The 16,577-nt window shown below is 42.8% G+C and overlaps 1 protein-coding gene across 1 annotated transcript in view; it reads right to left on the reverse strand.

Moving 5' to 3' along the window:
• Positions 1-16,577, reverse strand: part of tnmd (tenomodulin) — a 119,103-nt gene that overhangs the window by 4,544 nt on the left and 97,982 nt on the right. Inside the window, exon 6 of the mRNA XM_049484150.1 lies at positions 15,238-15,353. Within this exon, the coding sequence (XP_049340107.1) occupies positions 15,238-15,353 (116 nt within the window). The remainder of the gene's footprint in view (positions 1-15,237; positions 15,354-16,577) is intronic.

The following is a 16,577-nucleotide window of genomic DNA, read 5'->3' on the forward strand; positions in this document are numbered from 1 at the left end:
TGCAAGCAATTGCCCACCACCACCATCCCCTGCAAGTTGCTGCCTTCCACCGCCATCCACTGTCAGCCACTGCAAGCTACTGCCAGCTACCACCTGCCACCACCAGCAACTGCAAGCTACTGCCTGCCACCACCAGCCAAAGCCAGCCACTCAGATAATTACACTCTTTCTTTCATCTCTACCCTTTCAGTCCTGCCGGCCCAATCCTGGCGCACCAGCCTGAGTGCAGGTACCTTGTCCTTATATACATAAATGTACCCCCCCTCCCACACTATCACCACCAGACACACACACACACACACCTTTCAACATACACACACACACACACATACAAAGCCCCCCCCCCTCCACCTTGACCTTGGCGTAAGGTAGACGGCACATTCCTAAAGCAATTAGCGCAGTAATGATCGCCTAACAAGGGTCCTGTTTATTTGCTCTCCTGGGCAGGATGTGAATCTGCAGGAAGGGGCTTTAAATGAAAGCTGGGCAAAAGGTAAATTGGGTAGAATTAATGGCCCTTGGCCTCCTCCATTGTGATGGCGAGCGCGTGCCCTCTCCAGATTACCTGGGGCTGAGTGCCATGCCTTTGATCAGGCAGCTGCAGCGAGATGGATTCACAGAAGTGCCACTTAACTCTATCGCGCTCTCCTAACTGTAAGAGCAGATAGCGCCCTCGACTCCGCCGCACTGTCTCGTCTCACTGCGTTTCAATCTCCGGCAGCCGAGGGCTCCTCCGAGACACTGCCGCTATTTGTCTGATTAAAAACCGCTGCGCTACAGCCAATCACAGCCTTCGATCTGGGAGGGATGCGCAGACGAGGCGTTTGCCGTAATGCAAATGATGCAAGCGGTGCAGATGAGCGTGCAGGAGCGAGGTGGTTATGAGAAAACTGTCTCACTTGAAAGGAAATTACAGGATAATCATACAGATACAGTAAACAATAACAGCAGGGATATAGGCAAGAAAGTGCTGTACAGCATCTGTCTGCTTTCCAGGACCATGTGTTTAAATTAGTCTTGTGTTTGTGTGTTTAAATGAGAGTAGTAGAGTATACTGTATTTTTTGATGAATATGACTTTAATTTTATTGGAATTTACATCATCAATCAAAGCAGTGTTTGATATTTTTACGAGTTGCTTGTAATTACAATTCTAGCCAGTGTTTATCCTCTCTCACAAGATAGCACCTCACACCATTCCCAAACCATTTCAAATTCAACCCTTAAATTTATGCTTTTCTGCATCATGATCAATCAATACTTAATTTTTTTAAACGTTGACCCTTTGACCTCATAAAGAGACACTGCACATAGCATCTAGTGATGGTCACACAACAACATTACAACATTATGGCGGGAATCCCAGTCAAAAGTTTCTACAGTCAGTCCAGACAGAAACATGGGCCAGGTAAATATTCTCATTCAATTTTAGTTTTGAAACTAGTTTATTTATTTACTGTAGAAAGTTTGGTCCCAAAAGGCAAGAGTAAAATTTAGTGTTAAAATAAACTATCATCCCCATATGAGGACATCCGGTATAAAGACAAAGATTTTTTTTAAATATATTTGTTAAGTCCTACTAATTCCAAATTGGTAGAGGAACTTCATCTATTGAGACCCTCAAGTGTGTCCTAATATGGGCTTACATTACGTCACATCACATTTCTGTCAACATTACAATCAACTGACTGATAACAGGAAGGTGAGAATCCCAGTCAAAGGTTTCTACAGCCAGTCCAGACCGAAACATGGGCCAGGTAGAAATTTCATTAGAGCTAAAGCTAAATTAAAGCTAAAATTACATGTTTGGACTAATAGGATCCTTTTTTTATCTTCAATGGCTAGGATCATTTTTTTTTATGTAAAAATAAAGTACTGTCCCCGTATATGTTTTTTTTTTGTTGTTGCCAAAAATACCTCCTGTACCAACAAAAAGTTTAGCTTTTATACTTATTATAGATAGATTCTTCACTGTGGCAAATCCCACTTTCCACTACCATATACTTACCTGCAGTACCACAAGGGCAACCTTTTTTTTACAGATAGATAGATAGATAGATAGATAGATAGATAGATAGATAGATAGATAGATAGATAGATAGATAGATAGATAGACTGTAAAAAGTAAAACACTGCTCTCATTCATTTAAAGTGTTTTCGTTAAAACAACCGAAGAAAAAGATTAGATCTGTGAAAATAAGTTATGTTACACCTTAGCCCATGTCTGTCTTCGGTTTCTGCCTTATTTTGTCTCTTGTGCTCCTGCCCCTCTGTTTACCTGTCATGTTTCCCAGCCATGTGCTTGTGTTGTTGTTTTTTTGTACCTGTCTCCACCCTAGCTCCACCCCAGCCCTGCCCTAGCTATTTAGTGTTCTCACCTGTGTCTTGTCTGTAACCCCGCCCCCTCGTCATCCTAGCCCAGGTGTTTCTCACTCTCCTCATGTATTTAAGCCCGTCTGTTTGAATGTTCAGTGTCGAGTCTTTTGTATTTTGTATTTTGTATGCTGTATCTTTGTATCCCTGCAGTCCGTTTGTATCCTAGTCTTAGTTTCTTAGTCTGTGTTTCTTGTATCCTTGTCTTAGTTTCTTAGTCAGTGTTTCTCAGTTTATATTTATCCTAGCCTTGTTTTTTTTGTATGTTTTTTGCGTTACCCGCGTTTTGTTTATTGTTTTATTTTATCTTGTTTGTTTAATAAAGTATATATTGCACTTACGTCCATCCCTCCGTCTCCCGCGTAACATAAGACTCGACCTAAATATGGACGTAGCAAGGTGGCAGGCAACGAGGAGAGCGGACCTCGAGTATCTCCGGTTCCTCGCCGAGCAAATTCGGGGAGATGAACCACTCCCGGCGCCTCTCCTCGGCTTGGAGCTCGTCAGCCCAGCTCCAGCTAAGCTAGCTAGCCTGCTAACTCCACCGCGCTCTCAAGCCCGGCCGGCTTCCAGCTCTCAAGCCCGGCCGGCTTCCAGCTCTCAAGCCCGGCCGACTTCCAGCTCTCAAGCCCGGCCGGCTTCCAGCTCACAAGCACGGACGGTTTCCAGCTCTACAGTCCGGCCGGCTCCCAGCTCTCAAGCCCGCCCGGCTCCCAGCTCGCAAGCCCTGCCGGCTCCGAGCTCTACAGCCCTGCCGGATTCCAGGTTTCCGACTCCTGCTCCAGAAGCAAGCTCCGGTCCGATTTCCACAGCCTCGCCCACTGCTGAATCTGCGGCTCCAGTCCGGGTCTTGGCGGCAGCCGCACTCTCAGCTCCCGCTGAAGCGGCTTCTTCGCCAGCGGTGCCAGCCGCTTCCAAGCCCGCGATGGCAGCCGCCTCCACGTCAGCGGTGCCTGCCGCGCTCACGCCAGCAGGACCCACCGCCTCTGTTTCAGCGCTGCCCGCGGCTCCGGCCGCCTCTGACCCTGTTCCCGCGGCTCCGGCCGCCTCTGACTCTGTGCCCGCGGCTCCGGCCGCCTCTGACTCTGTGCCCGTGGCCCCGGCCGCCTCTGACTCTGTGCCCGCTGTTACCCCAGTTCATGTGCATGGGGGTCCAGCCTCTGCTCCTGTGCCTACTCCCAGGTCACGAGCTCCTAGACCCGCCGCGCCTGCTCAAGCTGCACCCGCCGCGCCTGCTCAAGCTGCACCCGCCGCGCCTGCTCAAGCTGCACCCGCCGCGCCTGCTCAAGCTGCACCCGCCGCGCCTGCTCAAGCTGCACCCGCCGCGCTTGCTCAAGCAGCACCCACTGCTCCAGCCCCAGCTCCAGCTCAAGCACCAGCAGCTTCCGCTGCTCCAGCCTCAGCTCCAGCACCTGCTGCCTCAGCCTCAGCTCCTGCACCTGCTGCCTCAGCCTCAGCTCCAGCACCTGCTGCCTCAGCCTCAGCTCCAGCACCTGCTGCCTCAGCCTCAGCTCCAGCACCTGCTGCCTCAGCCTCAGCTCCAGCACCTGCTGCCTCAGCCTCAGCTCCAGCACCTGCTGCCACAGCCTCAGCTCCAGCACCTGCTGCCACAGCTCCAGCACCTGCTGCCACAGCTCCAGCTCCAGCACCTGCTGCCACAGCTCCAGCTCCAGCACCGGCTGCCACAGCTCCAGCTCCAGCACCTGCTGCCACAGCTCCAGCTCCAGCACCTGCTGCCACAGCTCCAGCTCCAGCACCTGCTGCCACAGCTCCAGCTCCAGCACCTGCTGCCACAGCTCCAGCTCCAGCACCTGCTGCCACAGCTCCAGCACCAGCAGCTCCCGCTGCTACAGCCTCAGCTCCAGCACCAGCAGCTCCCGCTGCTACAGCCTCAGCTCCAGCACCAGCAGCTCCCGCTGCTACAGCCTCAGCTCAAGCACCAGCAGTGCCTGCCACCCATGTGGTATCCACTGCCCCTGACCCGGTACCTGCTCCCAGAACTTTGTACACCCCCAAGCCTACTCCCAGAACAATGCTTGGTCCCAAGCCCCGTGATTCCCGGCCTGCCCCGAGGCCTTCTGACTTTGCCCCCAGTGCTGTGTTTGTACCCATGTCTCTCCCTGTCCTGGTCCCCGTGTCTGTGTTTGTTCCCGTTCCTGTCCCCGGTGGTTTTCCTGTTCCCGTCCCTGTCACTGTGTTTGTGTCCGTCCCTGTCCATGTATTTGTTCCAGTTCCCCTGTCCAGTTTTGTCCAGCCCCCTGTCCAGTCTCAGCCCCGTGTCCAGTCCCAGTCTCCGTTCCCTGTCCAGTCTCCGTCTCCTGTTCGGTCCCCTGTCCAGTCTCTGTCTCCTGTCCAGTCCCCTGTTCAGCCATGTGTCCTGTCCCCGTCCCAGTCTACATTCCAGTCTCCGTCCCATGTCAAGTTCCCTGTCCGGTCTACGTCTCCTGTCCAGTTTCCATTCCCTGTCCAGTCCCCTGTCCCGTCTCCGTTCCAGGTCCTGTCCCCGTTTCGTGTCCAGTCTCATGTCCAGTCTCAGCCCCTGTTCGGTCGTTAGTCCCGTCTGTTCCCTTCCTCTGTTCCCTCTCTCTCGGCGCCCCTGGTAGTGGCGCCGTTGAGGGGGGGTAATGTTACACCTTAGCCCATGTCTGTCTTCTGTTTCTGCCTTATTTTGTCTCTTGTGCTCCTGCCCCTCTGTTTACCTGTCATGTTTCCCAGCCATGTGCTTGTGTTGTTGTTTTTTTGTACCTGTCTCCACCCTAGCTCCACCCCAGCCCTGCCCTAGCTATTTAGTGTTCTCACCTGTGTCTTGTCTGTAACCCCGCCCCCTCGTCATCCTAGCCCAGGTGTTTCTCACTCTCCTCATGTATTTAAGCCCGTCTGTTTGAATGTTCAGTGTCGAGTCTTTTGTATTTTGTATGCTGTATCTTTGTATCCCTGCAGTCCGTTTGTATCCTAGTCTTAGTTTCTTAGTCTGTGTTTCTTGTATCCTTGTCTTAGTTTCTTAGTCAGTGTTTCTCAGTTTATATTTATCCTAGCCTTGTTTTTTTTGTATGTTTTTTGCGTTACCCGCGTTTTGTTTATTGTTTTATTTTATCTTGTTTGTTTAATAAAGTATATATTGCACTTACGTCCATCCCTCCGTCTCCCGCGTAACAAGTTACCATCGTTTTTAACCAGTGTTAAGTGTTCATGTGTTTTTATGTGTTTTTATATTAAAAAAAACTTGTGTTCCCACCTTATTTTTTGAGTGATACTTGGTCACTAACTTGTGAGTTCTTAACATTTGTTCCACCCTGTTCCTTCACGGTGTGTATGGAGACAGTTACAATTAGAATGTAGTATATTTCTCTTATTATTCTATTGCCATGGCTATAAATATTTATAAAAATGCATAACCCACTATAGCCATGTTTATTAAGCATTATGACTTGTGATTATAGTACATTATACGCTATGCTTATGATATCCATGTTAAAATAGTATATATTTATCATTAATAATCCAGTTCCGCAATGAAAAAGTATGTCACTTTACTTAGAGCTCACAAAGACCTGTTATAATACATTATAATTGACTATAACTAATATTATATTCAAGACATATATATATAATCCATGAGTGGTTAAAAATATATTTATAGGATTACAGAGGGTGTGTTTATAAGTTGGAAGCTGTTTTAGTCATGATACAAGTCTACAAGCTGGGACTGAGTTTCTTGGTATTGACGTAAAACATGTTATAAACACAGCTATAAATGCATTATAATCACAGTTCATGATGCATAGTAAACACGGCTGTGATGAATTATAGAGTTTTATAAATATGTATAGCCATATTTATAATGCCTTATGAATGCATTATAAATGTGTTATGAATATGTTTATAGAGTCTTATAGAGATGACATTCATAGAAAGTGTTCCCGAATTTTTTTATTTGGGACAATTCAAAAGAATTTAATTGTTCCAATCTAAAACGATAGCTTAAACGGTGTAAACATGATCAGGATGAATCAAATATTTTTTTCTATATTGAGCCAATGAGAAATATTTAGTGTGATCGATTACTTCAAATTTTTAAGTTTCGCCAATGTTTTATTTTTTTTACAGTGTAGATAGATAGATAGAAACCTTGATAATGTCAGGTATACCCAGGCAGGGAGACGAGGAGGCGGACGCAAGTGCAGGTAGGAACCGAAGATAAATAATTTATTAAATAAATAACAAATAAACAAGGAAACAAGGAATGAGAAACACAAAACAAAGAAACACAAATAACCAATAAAAAACGAGCGATGATAATAATAAACAAACAGGGAATATATATATAAGGGAAATAAACAAGAAATAAACAAGAAACAAATGACTAAGGTTATATACAGGGAGCTAGGGAACATAGAGCTAAACAAGAAACTAAACTAGACAAGGAGAACTAAACTAAGCAGGGCAAGGGAGAAAACAATGGAAATAAATAGGAAACTAGAAATACACACAAGAGATAAACAGAGGTAAACACAGAGCAAGGTCTAGGGCTATGAAACGCGGTGAAGCAACAGAGAGACAAAACAACAGGGGAAGGTGCAAAGACCGACGGAGGACAAGGTGGCAGAGGAGTGCTTTTTATAGTAACATGAAACACACTAGAATTAGAAACACCTGGGGAAGGGGCGGAGCTACAAATGAGAAACAGGTGGAAAAGTACTGAGACGGGAGACACAGGGGAGCACAGGTCACGTGGGGAAGACACACAGAGACACGAGACGAGGCCAAGACGTGACAGATAAACCTGCTAAACATGCTATTGTATTCACTCTTCATTTCCTCTCTATTTATTTCCTGTTTATCAGTGATACAACAAAGAAGGGCACTTTTTAAAATGAGTCAGAAAAGGTGAATAAAGTCAGAGAGACGTATTAAACCATCCCTGCACTTAACTGTGATCTGGAACTGCTGTTTTAGCATAAAAATCCTAATCTCTGCCCCTCAAAACCAGACCTGCGCTAATCATATGCAGGAGAGCAGCTCTCCAGGCAATAACCTCGTATTTCCATTAGAAACATGCAGACGTACAGCTCCGCCCGCTGTAGTATCATCATCATCACGCGGTCTAGTATTTATAGCAGTAAAATATCAGTAAAACGTAACTGCTGACATGCCCCAACCCACCTCCCACCCCCCGCTCTCTGTCTCTTACAATAGAGACGCAGTGATTCACATCACGTCCGAGTCTTCGTGAGCGCACTACAAAAAGTGATGAATAGTGTGAAGATGACGTTTTGTTAATGATAGGGACTACAGTAAAAGAAAGCGGGATGATGCCTATCCCCGTTTGATTTATCGCTCTGACAAAACACACGTCATCAATTACTGATTCATAATGTTTGTCAGGTTCAGGGACTTCAGTGTTGAGCAAGAATTCATTATGGGATGAGCACAAAAAAAAAGGCTGTCAGAGCATAGGTGATTATTTTATCAGGTCCGCACAGAAAGACACAGTCACATAAAAGCATCACGTTTACGCAAAAAAAAAAAAAAAGGATGTTACACGTATTTTAGTTTAAATGAAATCTGAATAGGCGGTGAGGACAATGGATTCTATAGTCCTATTGTTCCTTACTAAGATAAAATACTCAAAATGATTTTGTGAAGATGTTTAAAAAGCATGTATTAATCACTCAGTGTTGTGGTGCTGATGCTTGTGCACAGTATCAGTGATGATGTTGAACGGTGGAGACGTTAGTGTATGCTACCTTCTGGCTCTCTGCTTTTAGTTAGTTTAGCTTTTATTAGTCAGTGCTGTGATTATACTATATATGTTGTATATATAAAATCTGATTTAGCTATTTATAGGTTTGTGTTTGAGTAAAATGAAGTGTTGTTTTATTCTATAACTACAGACAACATTTCTCCCAAATTCCAAATAAAAATATTATCTTTTAGAGCATTTATTTGCAGAAAATGAGAAATAACTTCAACAAAATAAAAAAAAGATGCAGAGCTTTCAGACCTCAAATAATGCAAAGATAAAAACAAGTTCATATTCATAAAGAGATTTAAGAGTTCAGAAATAATTAATATTTGGTGGAATAACTCTGGTGGTTTTTAATCCCAGTTTGGCATCATGTTCTCCTCCACCAGTCTTACACACTGCTTTTGGATAACTTTATGCTGCTTTATTCCTGGTGCAAAAATTCAAGCAGTTCAGTTTGGTGGTTTGTGATCATCTTCAAGAATTTCCCCCCGGGGATCAATAAAGTATCTATCTATCTATCTATCTATCTATCTATCTATCTATCTATCTATCTATCTATCTATCTATCTATCTATCTATCTATCTATCTATCTATCTATCTATCTATCTATCTATCTATCTATCTATCTATCTATCTATCTATCTATCTATCTATCTATCTATCTATCTATCTATCTATCTATCTATCTATCTATCTATCTATCTATCCAATTACTTTTTAATGACTTATAAACAATATAGAAGTAATTTTGCTAAGAACCAGAGGTGTGAAGCTGTTTTGAAGTGTTAGTTTTAACAAATACTACACAAATAAGGTTTGATTTAATTTCCTTTGGATTGCATATGAAAAGATAAACTAAACATTCTTTAAAAAAAAAATTATTTAGAATAATTTTGACACCATTTCTTTTGGTCCATTCATCACAAAATATTGTGGTTGGTTGTCAAATTAGGTAAAATAAAGATGTCCCCATTAGTTTTTTTTTTCCCGTCTTATTTATGTAAAGCTAATTTGCAATACCTTTGGTTGGAAGAGAAATGAGGAGTATAAAGAAATTACATTCTGCAAAAAAATCCATCCATCCATTATTCTTTGTCTTATTACTGGATTTATGTAGAGCTGCGCTGTAATACCTATGGTTATAAAAGGTGGTACACCAATAAAGTTCATTTAATTTGATTTAGATGGCACCGATAAGAGGAAAAATTAGGAGAGTGAAAATAAATTCCGTTCTGCAAAAAATATTTAATTTCAAGGTTCATTTTGTTTCATTTTTATTCAGCCATTCACTACACATACTGTAGTCCATACAATATAAAGGAGAGATGTTGTGATCAAATGAGGCCTTTATATATAGGCAGTCTTGTTCAATCAGTGATCTGGTAAAAGATAAAATTAGGTAACAATAAGAAAGATAACCTTTTTGTATATATGTAAAGCTGCTTTGCAATAACGTTGGTTATAAAAAGGTGCTACATAAATACATTTATTTGATTTAAATGGCACTGATAGATTCTGCAAAAAATATTTAATTTCAAGTTTCATTTTAGGACATTTCTATTAAACCATTCACTATTAATAGTCAGTAGAATATAAAGGAGAGCTGTTGGGTTCAACTGAGGTCTTTATATATATATAGGCAGACATGTTTAATAAAAAATAAAATTAGGTAAACAATAAGAGAGATATCCCGTTTGTATTTATGTAAAGCTGATTTTCAATAACGTTGGTTATAAAAGGTGCTACATAAATACATTTATTTGATTTAGATGGCACTGATCGATTCTGCAGAAAATATTTAATTTCAAGTTTCATTTTGGGGCATTTCTCTTCAACCATTCACTATTAATAGTCAGTAGAATATAAAGGAGAGCTGTTGGGTTCAAATTAGGTCAAGAATTGAAATAAGGAAACACAAGCTGTTGTTTATTTCCTGACAGCAACACTTTGCTCTTTTGAGCCAGACTTTGAGCTCCGTGTTCATTTGCATTTCTTCAAATGCAGACATGAAGCGATGGCATTTAGCGTGAGAGGAATACTCGGTTGGTTATTTATTATAATAAAGCAGAACTCGCTGGCGCTTCTTGAATTTGCACACCTCAGAGCTTTATTACTCAGATACACAGAGCCGTTACACGGGTGCATCTTAAACATGTGTTAAGCTTCATTCAGTCCGATCGAGATGTCAAACACATGCTACTCTCCTGTCGATGCTCACTGAATCACGTGCGCCTTCATGCGTGAAATGATCAGTTCTTGGTGCGATGGATTTCTGCGCAGACGTGAAGGAACTCCGTTATCTAAAGTTGATTCACGGTTTGGTTGAGTGCTCTCCAGCGGCTCCTTCACAATGAGGCACGGTGCGCGGTGAGCACCATCAGCGTAATCCTGACTGATACTCAGGCAGTAGTGTTTAATCGGTGAACTGTAAACTGTAGAGGCTTGAGTCGGGACAATGAGGTAGGCCAAGGATTCGGGATGCCAGGTCACAACACTGGTGTATGAAGTGAATACCATCAGTGTGATCCTGATAAATACTTCAGTCATGTTTATTTGTGCTTAATTAGTGTCCTGCAACCATAAAGACTTTAGTCGGGCCATGGAATCGGGACGCTTGGACATACCAATGATGCGTCCCAACAGGAACGGTGGTCGGCTCCTTGACAATACGATGCACCATGAGTTTAATCCTGCTTGATCTGCAACCAGTAATGTTTAATCACTATTCAAACAATAGTGAATTGAGGGAGTTGGGCCGCTGATTCAGGCTGCCAGGTCATGACAATATGTCCCCATCAGCAACCATGTTGTTCTTAATAAGATGATATATGTTTTGAGTACCAGCAGTGTAACCCTGCTTGATACTCAGGCAGTAGTATTTAATCAGTAATCTGCAAACCATAGAGACTTGAGTTGGGCCACTGGGTCGTGACAAATGATTCATTGCATCTGCCCCCCCATGTTGGGTTCCTTAAAAATAAGATATATTCTGTGTGTACAAAAAGTTAAATCCTGCTTGATTCTTAGTCAATAGCGTTTAATCCCTATTCAAATCATAGCGCCTTGAGTCGGGCCGCTAAGTCATGGCGATGCGTCCCATCAGCAATCATGTTGGATCGCTTGACAATAAGATATATGATGCTTGATATTCAAGCAGTAATAAATTTTATCAGTGATCTGCAAACCATACAGACTTGATTTGGGTCATGACAATGATGCGTCAGCAACCATGTTGGGTTCCTTGACAGTAAGATATATTCTGTAAGCACAAAAGGTTGAATTCTGCTTGATCTTCAGTCAATAGTGTTTAATCACTATTCAAACCATAGTTAGTTTAGTTGGGCAACTGATTTAGGCCAGGTCACGATGATGCGTTTCATCCTCAATGGTGTTGAATCACTTGACAAATTGATATATGCTGTGAGTATTATCAGTGTAATCCTGTTAATTTAATCAGAAATGTAGTTAGCGAGTTGGGCCACCAAATCAGGACATTGGGTCACAACTATACATCCCATCAGTAACCGTGGTGAGCTCCTGTGGGTACTACCAGTGTCATTTTGTTTGATTCTCAGGAATAGTGTTTAATCAATGATCTGCAAACTCTGGTGTCTTGATTTGGGCCACTGAATTGGGACACCAGGTCACTCTTTGATGTATGCTGTGGTGAGTACCATCAGTGTAATGCTGCTTGATTCTCAGACAGTAGTGTTTATTCACTACTCAAACCATAGCGGCATGAGTCGGGCCACTGAATCAGGATACTGGGTCAAGATAAGGCATCCAATCAGAAACTATAGTGGGTTTCTTGATGTGCAAGGATTATGAGTACTATGAGTAGCATGAGTGTAATCTTGTTTTATACTCAGGCAGTAATGTTTAATCAATGATCTGCACACTGTGGCATCTTGATTCGGGCCAATGATTTGGGACACTAGGTCATGACAGTGTGCCCAATCATTAAAAACCATTGTGGCCTCCTTGATGTACTGTATGCTGTGGTGAGTATTATCAGTGTAATCCTGCTGGATTTCATCAGAAATGTAGTTAGCGAGTTGGGCCACCAAATCAGAACACTGGGTCACAACTATGCATGCCATCAGCAACCATGGTGAGCTTCCTGTGAGTACTACCAGTGTCATTTTGTTTGATTCCCAGGAATAGTGTTTAATCAATGATCTGCAAACTGTGGCATCTCGATTTGGGCAACTGAATCGGGACACCAGGTCACTCTTTGATGTATGCAGTGGTGAGTATTATCAGTGTGATGCTGCTTGATTCTCAGGCAGTAGTGTTCAGTAATCAGTGATCTGCAGAGCGTAAGGGTTTCGCCGAAGTCGGGCCGCCGAATCAGGAAGGATGGAAGATGGGTCATGCCGAGGCGGCGTCATTCCTTCAGCACGACCGCGGTGAGCAACCACGGTGAGCTCCATCTCGGGAACATGCTTTCAGTCGTTTGCAAAAGTCCAACAGCCAACTGGACTCTGGCCCAATCATTAGAGAGCTTATCCTCGCAAAGTAGGTCAAGGACCATGATGCAATTTCTCAGCACCGCTGGATGATGTTTATCCAGTTTGAAGGAAGTCCAGAGCTGCGCTACGGCGCGGTGCATCAGCATGGCGGCGGTGGGGAAAGGTCAGGCGTGTGTATCTCGGCCCTTCTGTTGCAGGAACTTTGATGATTATTTATAAAGCGTCCGTGGCGTGATGGGTACAGGCCCGTCGCATGGAAAAACATCTAACATCTGAATTTCCCGCGACCCCCCGCGGCGGCCCGAAGGCCAGTGGCTCGGGGGACGAAAGGCGGGAGCTCTCGCGGCACGAAAAGGTCTAGAATATCTGACTTCCCACCGGTATCGACACGACTCCAGACTCCAATTACCAGGAGCCACATCCCCTCCGACGCTCACAAAGGCCTTTGTTATCACTCGGCCCACAAACACAACCCGCCTGTGCCTGGCCTTGGAATTGGCTGGACTGGTATGTATTACCCGGCTGATAGAAGCCGAGGTGTTTCAAAAGAAGAAGTGGGTTTCATCTCTGGGTTGGCTTTAATTATGCGAAACATTGAGGCTCTGGCAATTGGACGAGGCGGGTGGGCGAAGCATTCCTGGGCCTCTACAGATAAATGTGTCCTTTTCATTGCGGCTCTTTTTTTTTGTCGGTCTCTCTTACTTTCCTCGCTGGAGTCAGTGGAGTCGGGGGCGTTGTTTAGTGGTAGTTTGGTGTTTGGTGTGTTTACGATGCGTAGGAGCCTTTGGAAGCATTAAATATAAAAACACTGATCATAACATAAGCATAACATTATGACCATATACTGTAGGATACTTTATTAACCTCCTTTTACCCAAAGGTCTCTAAAGCATTCCCATTCATTCATTACTCATGTAGGTAGAAAAAGTACAGGATACTAGGCTTTACACAGCTTTACTCTGCAAAAAACTAAATCTTAGCAAGTGAAATGATTGTTTTTATTTTAGAAATAATGATCTTATTCAATCTTGTTTTAAAAGTCATTTTAACTCCCATTTAACAGGCCAGAATTTGTGTCAATTGTCTGCCTCACATTACACCCCTAAATCCTGAGGATTTCTATTCAAGTATTACATAAAAAGCTTTCATGTTTGATAAGAAATATTACTACTGACAAGCATCATTGTAGTTGGTATAGAAAATATAAAAAATATATATTTCTAATTAAATCTGCCAATGTCAAAAAGTGAATAAAATCATAAAATCAGCTATTTCCTAAACTTCTTTTTAAAATCAATATTTTTTCCTGAATACAAATTAAAAAGTTAATCTCCTCCAAACCTTTAGTTTCGTTATTTAGTTTGTTTGTCTAGTTTTTACATCTTTAGTTTCAAACATGCAGAATTTGGGTTGATTCCTGTTACTGATCTGAAATTATTAAGTGGAGTAAAGAGAAAACAGGCAGCCTCTCCAAATCCCTCAAATTTTCAGAATATAAATAAGTTATTTTACTGCAGAGAATAAGGGTTTTCTATCACCTACACCTGTAGCCAATATACAGAACAGGACATTTTTAAGGGGTTTACTCCAAATAAGCACAAAAAATAAGCACAGAAAGTCACCATTTAAGTTATTCTGATTCTTGTGCAAAAAAAAAAAGCCACAACATAAGGGATTTTAGCTTGATTTTAATCTTATTTAATTCATTTTTAGAAGGAAATGCAGGATAGTTGCGCAGCTGAAATGGCTTCCACTATTCACTATGGTGGTTGCTATGTTGTATCAAAGTGGTTGCTAAGGTGTTGCTATGGTGTCCATGATGGTTGTTATATTGTTGCTAGGGTGTCTGGTTGTTTTTTATGCCATTGCTAATTGGTTGCTAGGTGGTTGCTGTGGTGTCTGATGGTTGCTATAATGTTGCTAGGTAGTTGCTAAGGTGTTGGTATATTGTTGCTAGGGTCTTGCTAGGGTGTTTCTATTGTATCCGTGGTGTTAAGCGCAACCGTAATTATAATAGAATTACAAAAGTGTCTTATATAGAAAATAATATGTATAAAGGATGTAGAAACATGATCGGCAGTGGTCATAATGTTATGGTTGATGAGTGTGTGTGTGCACAGTAGTATATACTATGGTCATATATGTAAAATGAACGTATGAAGGACATCCACTCCTTTATTAGGAGAGGAATAAAATCGACTCTTTTTCCGCTCGATTCCTCGTCTTCATGCCTTGATAATTAAGCCATGGTTAATAAATTGATCTCTTCGTTAATGGGTGACCTTGGGAGGCTCTCTTTGTATATCTGCAGCCACATTAGAGCGTAAAAAAAAAATAGATGAAGCAAGAAAAGGTTCCTGCGAGGGGCTTTAGGGAACTTTGCTTCCTTTGAAGGCTAAATATCCCTTTCCATTAAGTGCCAGACACTAAGGGAGTCTTAAGTGAACCGGCCTGATTTAAGCAGATATATAGAGCAATTCCAATGCCCTGTGGTCCACACAGTCTGTTTTGAGTTGGAATGGGGGCTCCAATTAATGAACGATTTATACGAGAGAGAGAGAGAGAAAAAAATAAAAGTGAGGAATATCCAGTTCAGTGGTCTGAGCACGTCTCTTACCACAGCGCCTCAAGCCTGGTACTTACATAGTCATTTACTGGCAATTGGTCCATGACGTCCCTAGCCTGGCGTGCTCCCCGAGTCTGGCCCTCTGGGGCGTGGCGCACTTCCTCCACATCCTCCACATCATGGAATTCAGCATCTGGAACACAGCGGGAGGCAGACAGGAGACGGGGATGTGTGGCTAAAACCGGCACAGTCTAGTAAACATACAGCGTTTAGTGCCTTGTGGAAATGCTGTTTATATAAACATATATATACACACACACTCATCGTCTAAATTATCAAACAAAATACTATAAAAAAAAAATGCAACTAAAATTTCAACTATTCTGCTATTCAGAAGAAAGACAAAGAAAAAGGTGACCAGGAACCAGGATATTGGCAATTTGTGGTCAAATCAATTAATGCTGCAGTCTTAAGGAAAGGCAGAGTAATAATCTGCATGCATGTACAGGTGTTGGACAATGAAACTGAAACACCTGGTGGAAACAGGAGAGTTGAGGTGCACATTGAATTCCGTGGTTTTATGTTTTTTGGATACAATCCGGGTTAGCACCCGAACCTCCCTTTCAGACAGCTTCCTCTTACAGCGTCCACAGTTAATCCTGTTGGATGTGGTTGGTCCTTCTTGGTGGTATGCTGACATTACCCTGGATACTGTGGCTCTTAATGCATCTCGAAGACTTGCTGTCTTGGTCACAGATGCTCCAGCAAGACGTGCACCAACAATTTGTCCTCTTTTGAACTCTGGTATGTCCCCCATAATGTTGTGTGCATTGTAATATTTAGAGCAGAACTGTGCTCTTACCCTGCTAATTGAACCTTCACACTCTGCTCTTACTGGTGCAATGTGAAATTAATGAATAATTAAAGATTGAACACCAGGCTGCTCTAGTTTAGCTATGAAACCTCCCACACTAAAATGACAGGTGTTTCAGTTTCATTGTCCATCCCCTTCATTGTCCTGGGTCATGCAGCTGTCTGCCAATGGTGCTGGCACCAACAGGATGAATTTCAGTTTAATTTAAAATAAAATGTGTCATTTTCTTTTAAAGGCATTTTATCTGATAAGCTTTTCCAGAGTGACTTACAAGGTTATTTTTATTAAAGAGGTGTGTGTGTGTGTGTGTGCGTGTGTGTGTAAGAGTCTTGCACAGTGTTAGGAGTCTTGCCCAAGGACCCTTATTCTTATTGGTGTAGCACAGCCCAATCACCCAGACTGAGTAATAGATTGAGTAATAGTCTGTGTGCATGCAGTCCTGTGTTGTGCAGCCATCTGCCAATAGTGCTGGCACCAATCGACTGAATCAATCATGGTTTTGATTTGATGTAATAATAACAACATCAATGGAATCTGGTGTGG

The sequence above is a fragment of the Astyanax mexicanus genome, chromosome 10 (genome assembly GCF_023375975.1).
Source record: "Astyanax mexicanus isolate ESR-SI-001 chromosome 10, AstMex3_surface, whole genome shotgun sequence".
In the NCBI taxonomy this organism is placed as follows: domain Eukaryota; kingdom Metazoa; phylum Chordata; class Actinopteri; order Characiformes; family Acestrorhamphidae; genus Astyanax; species Astyanax mexicanus.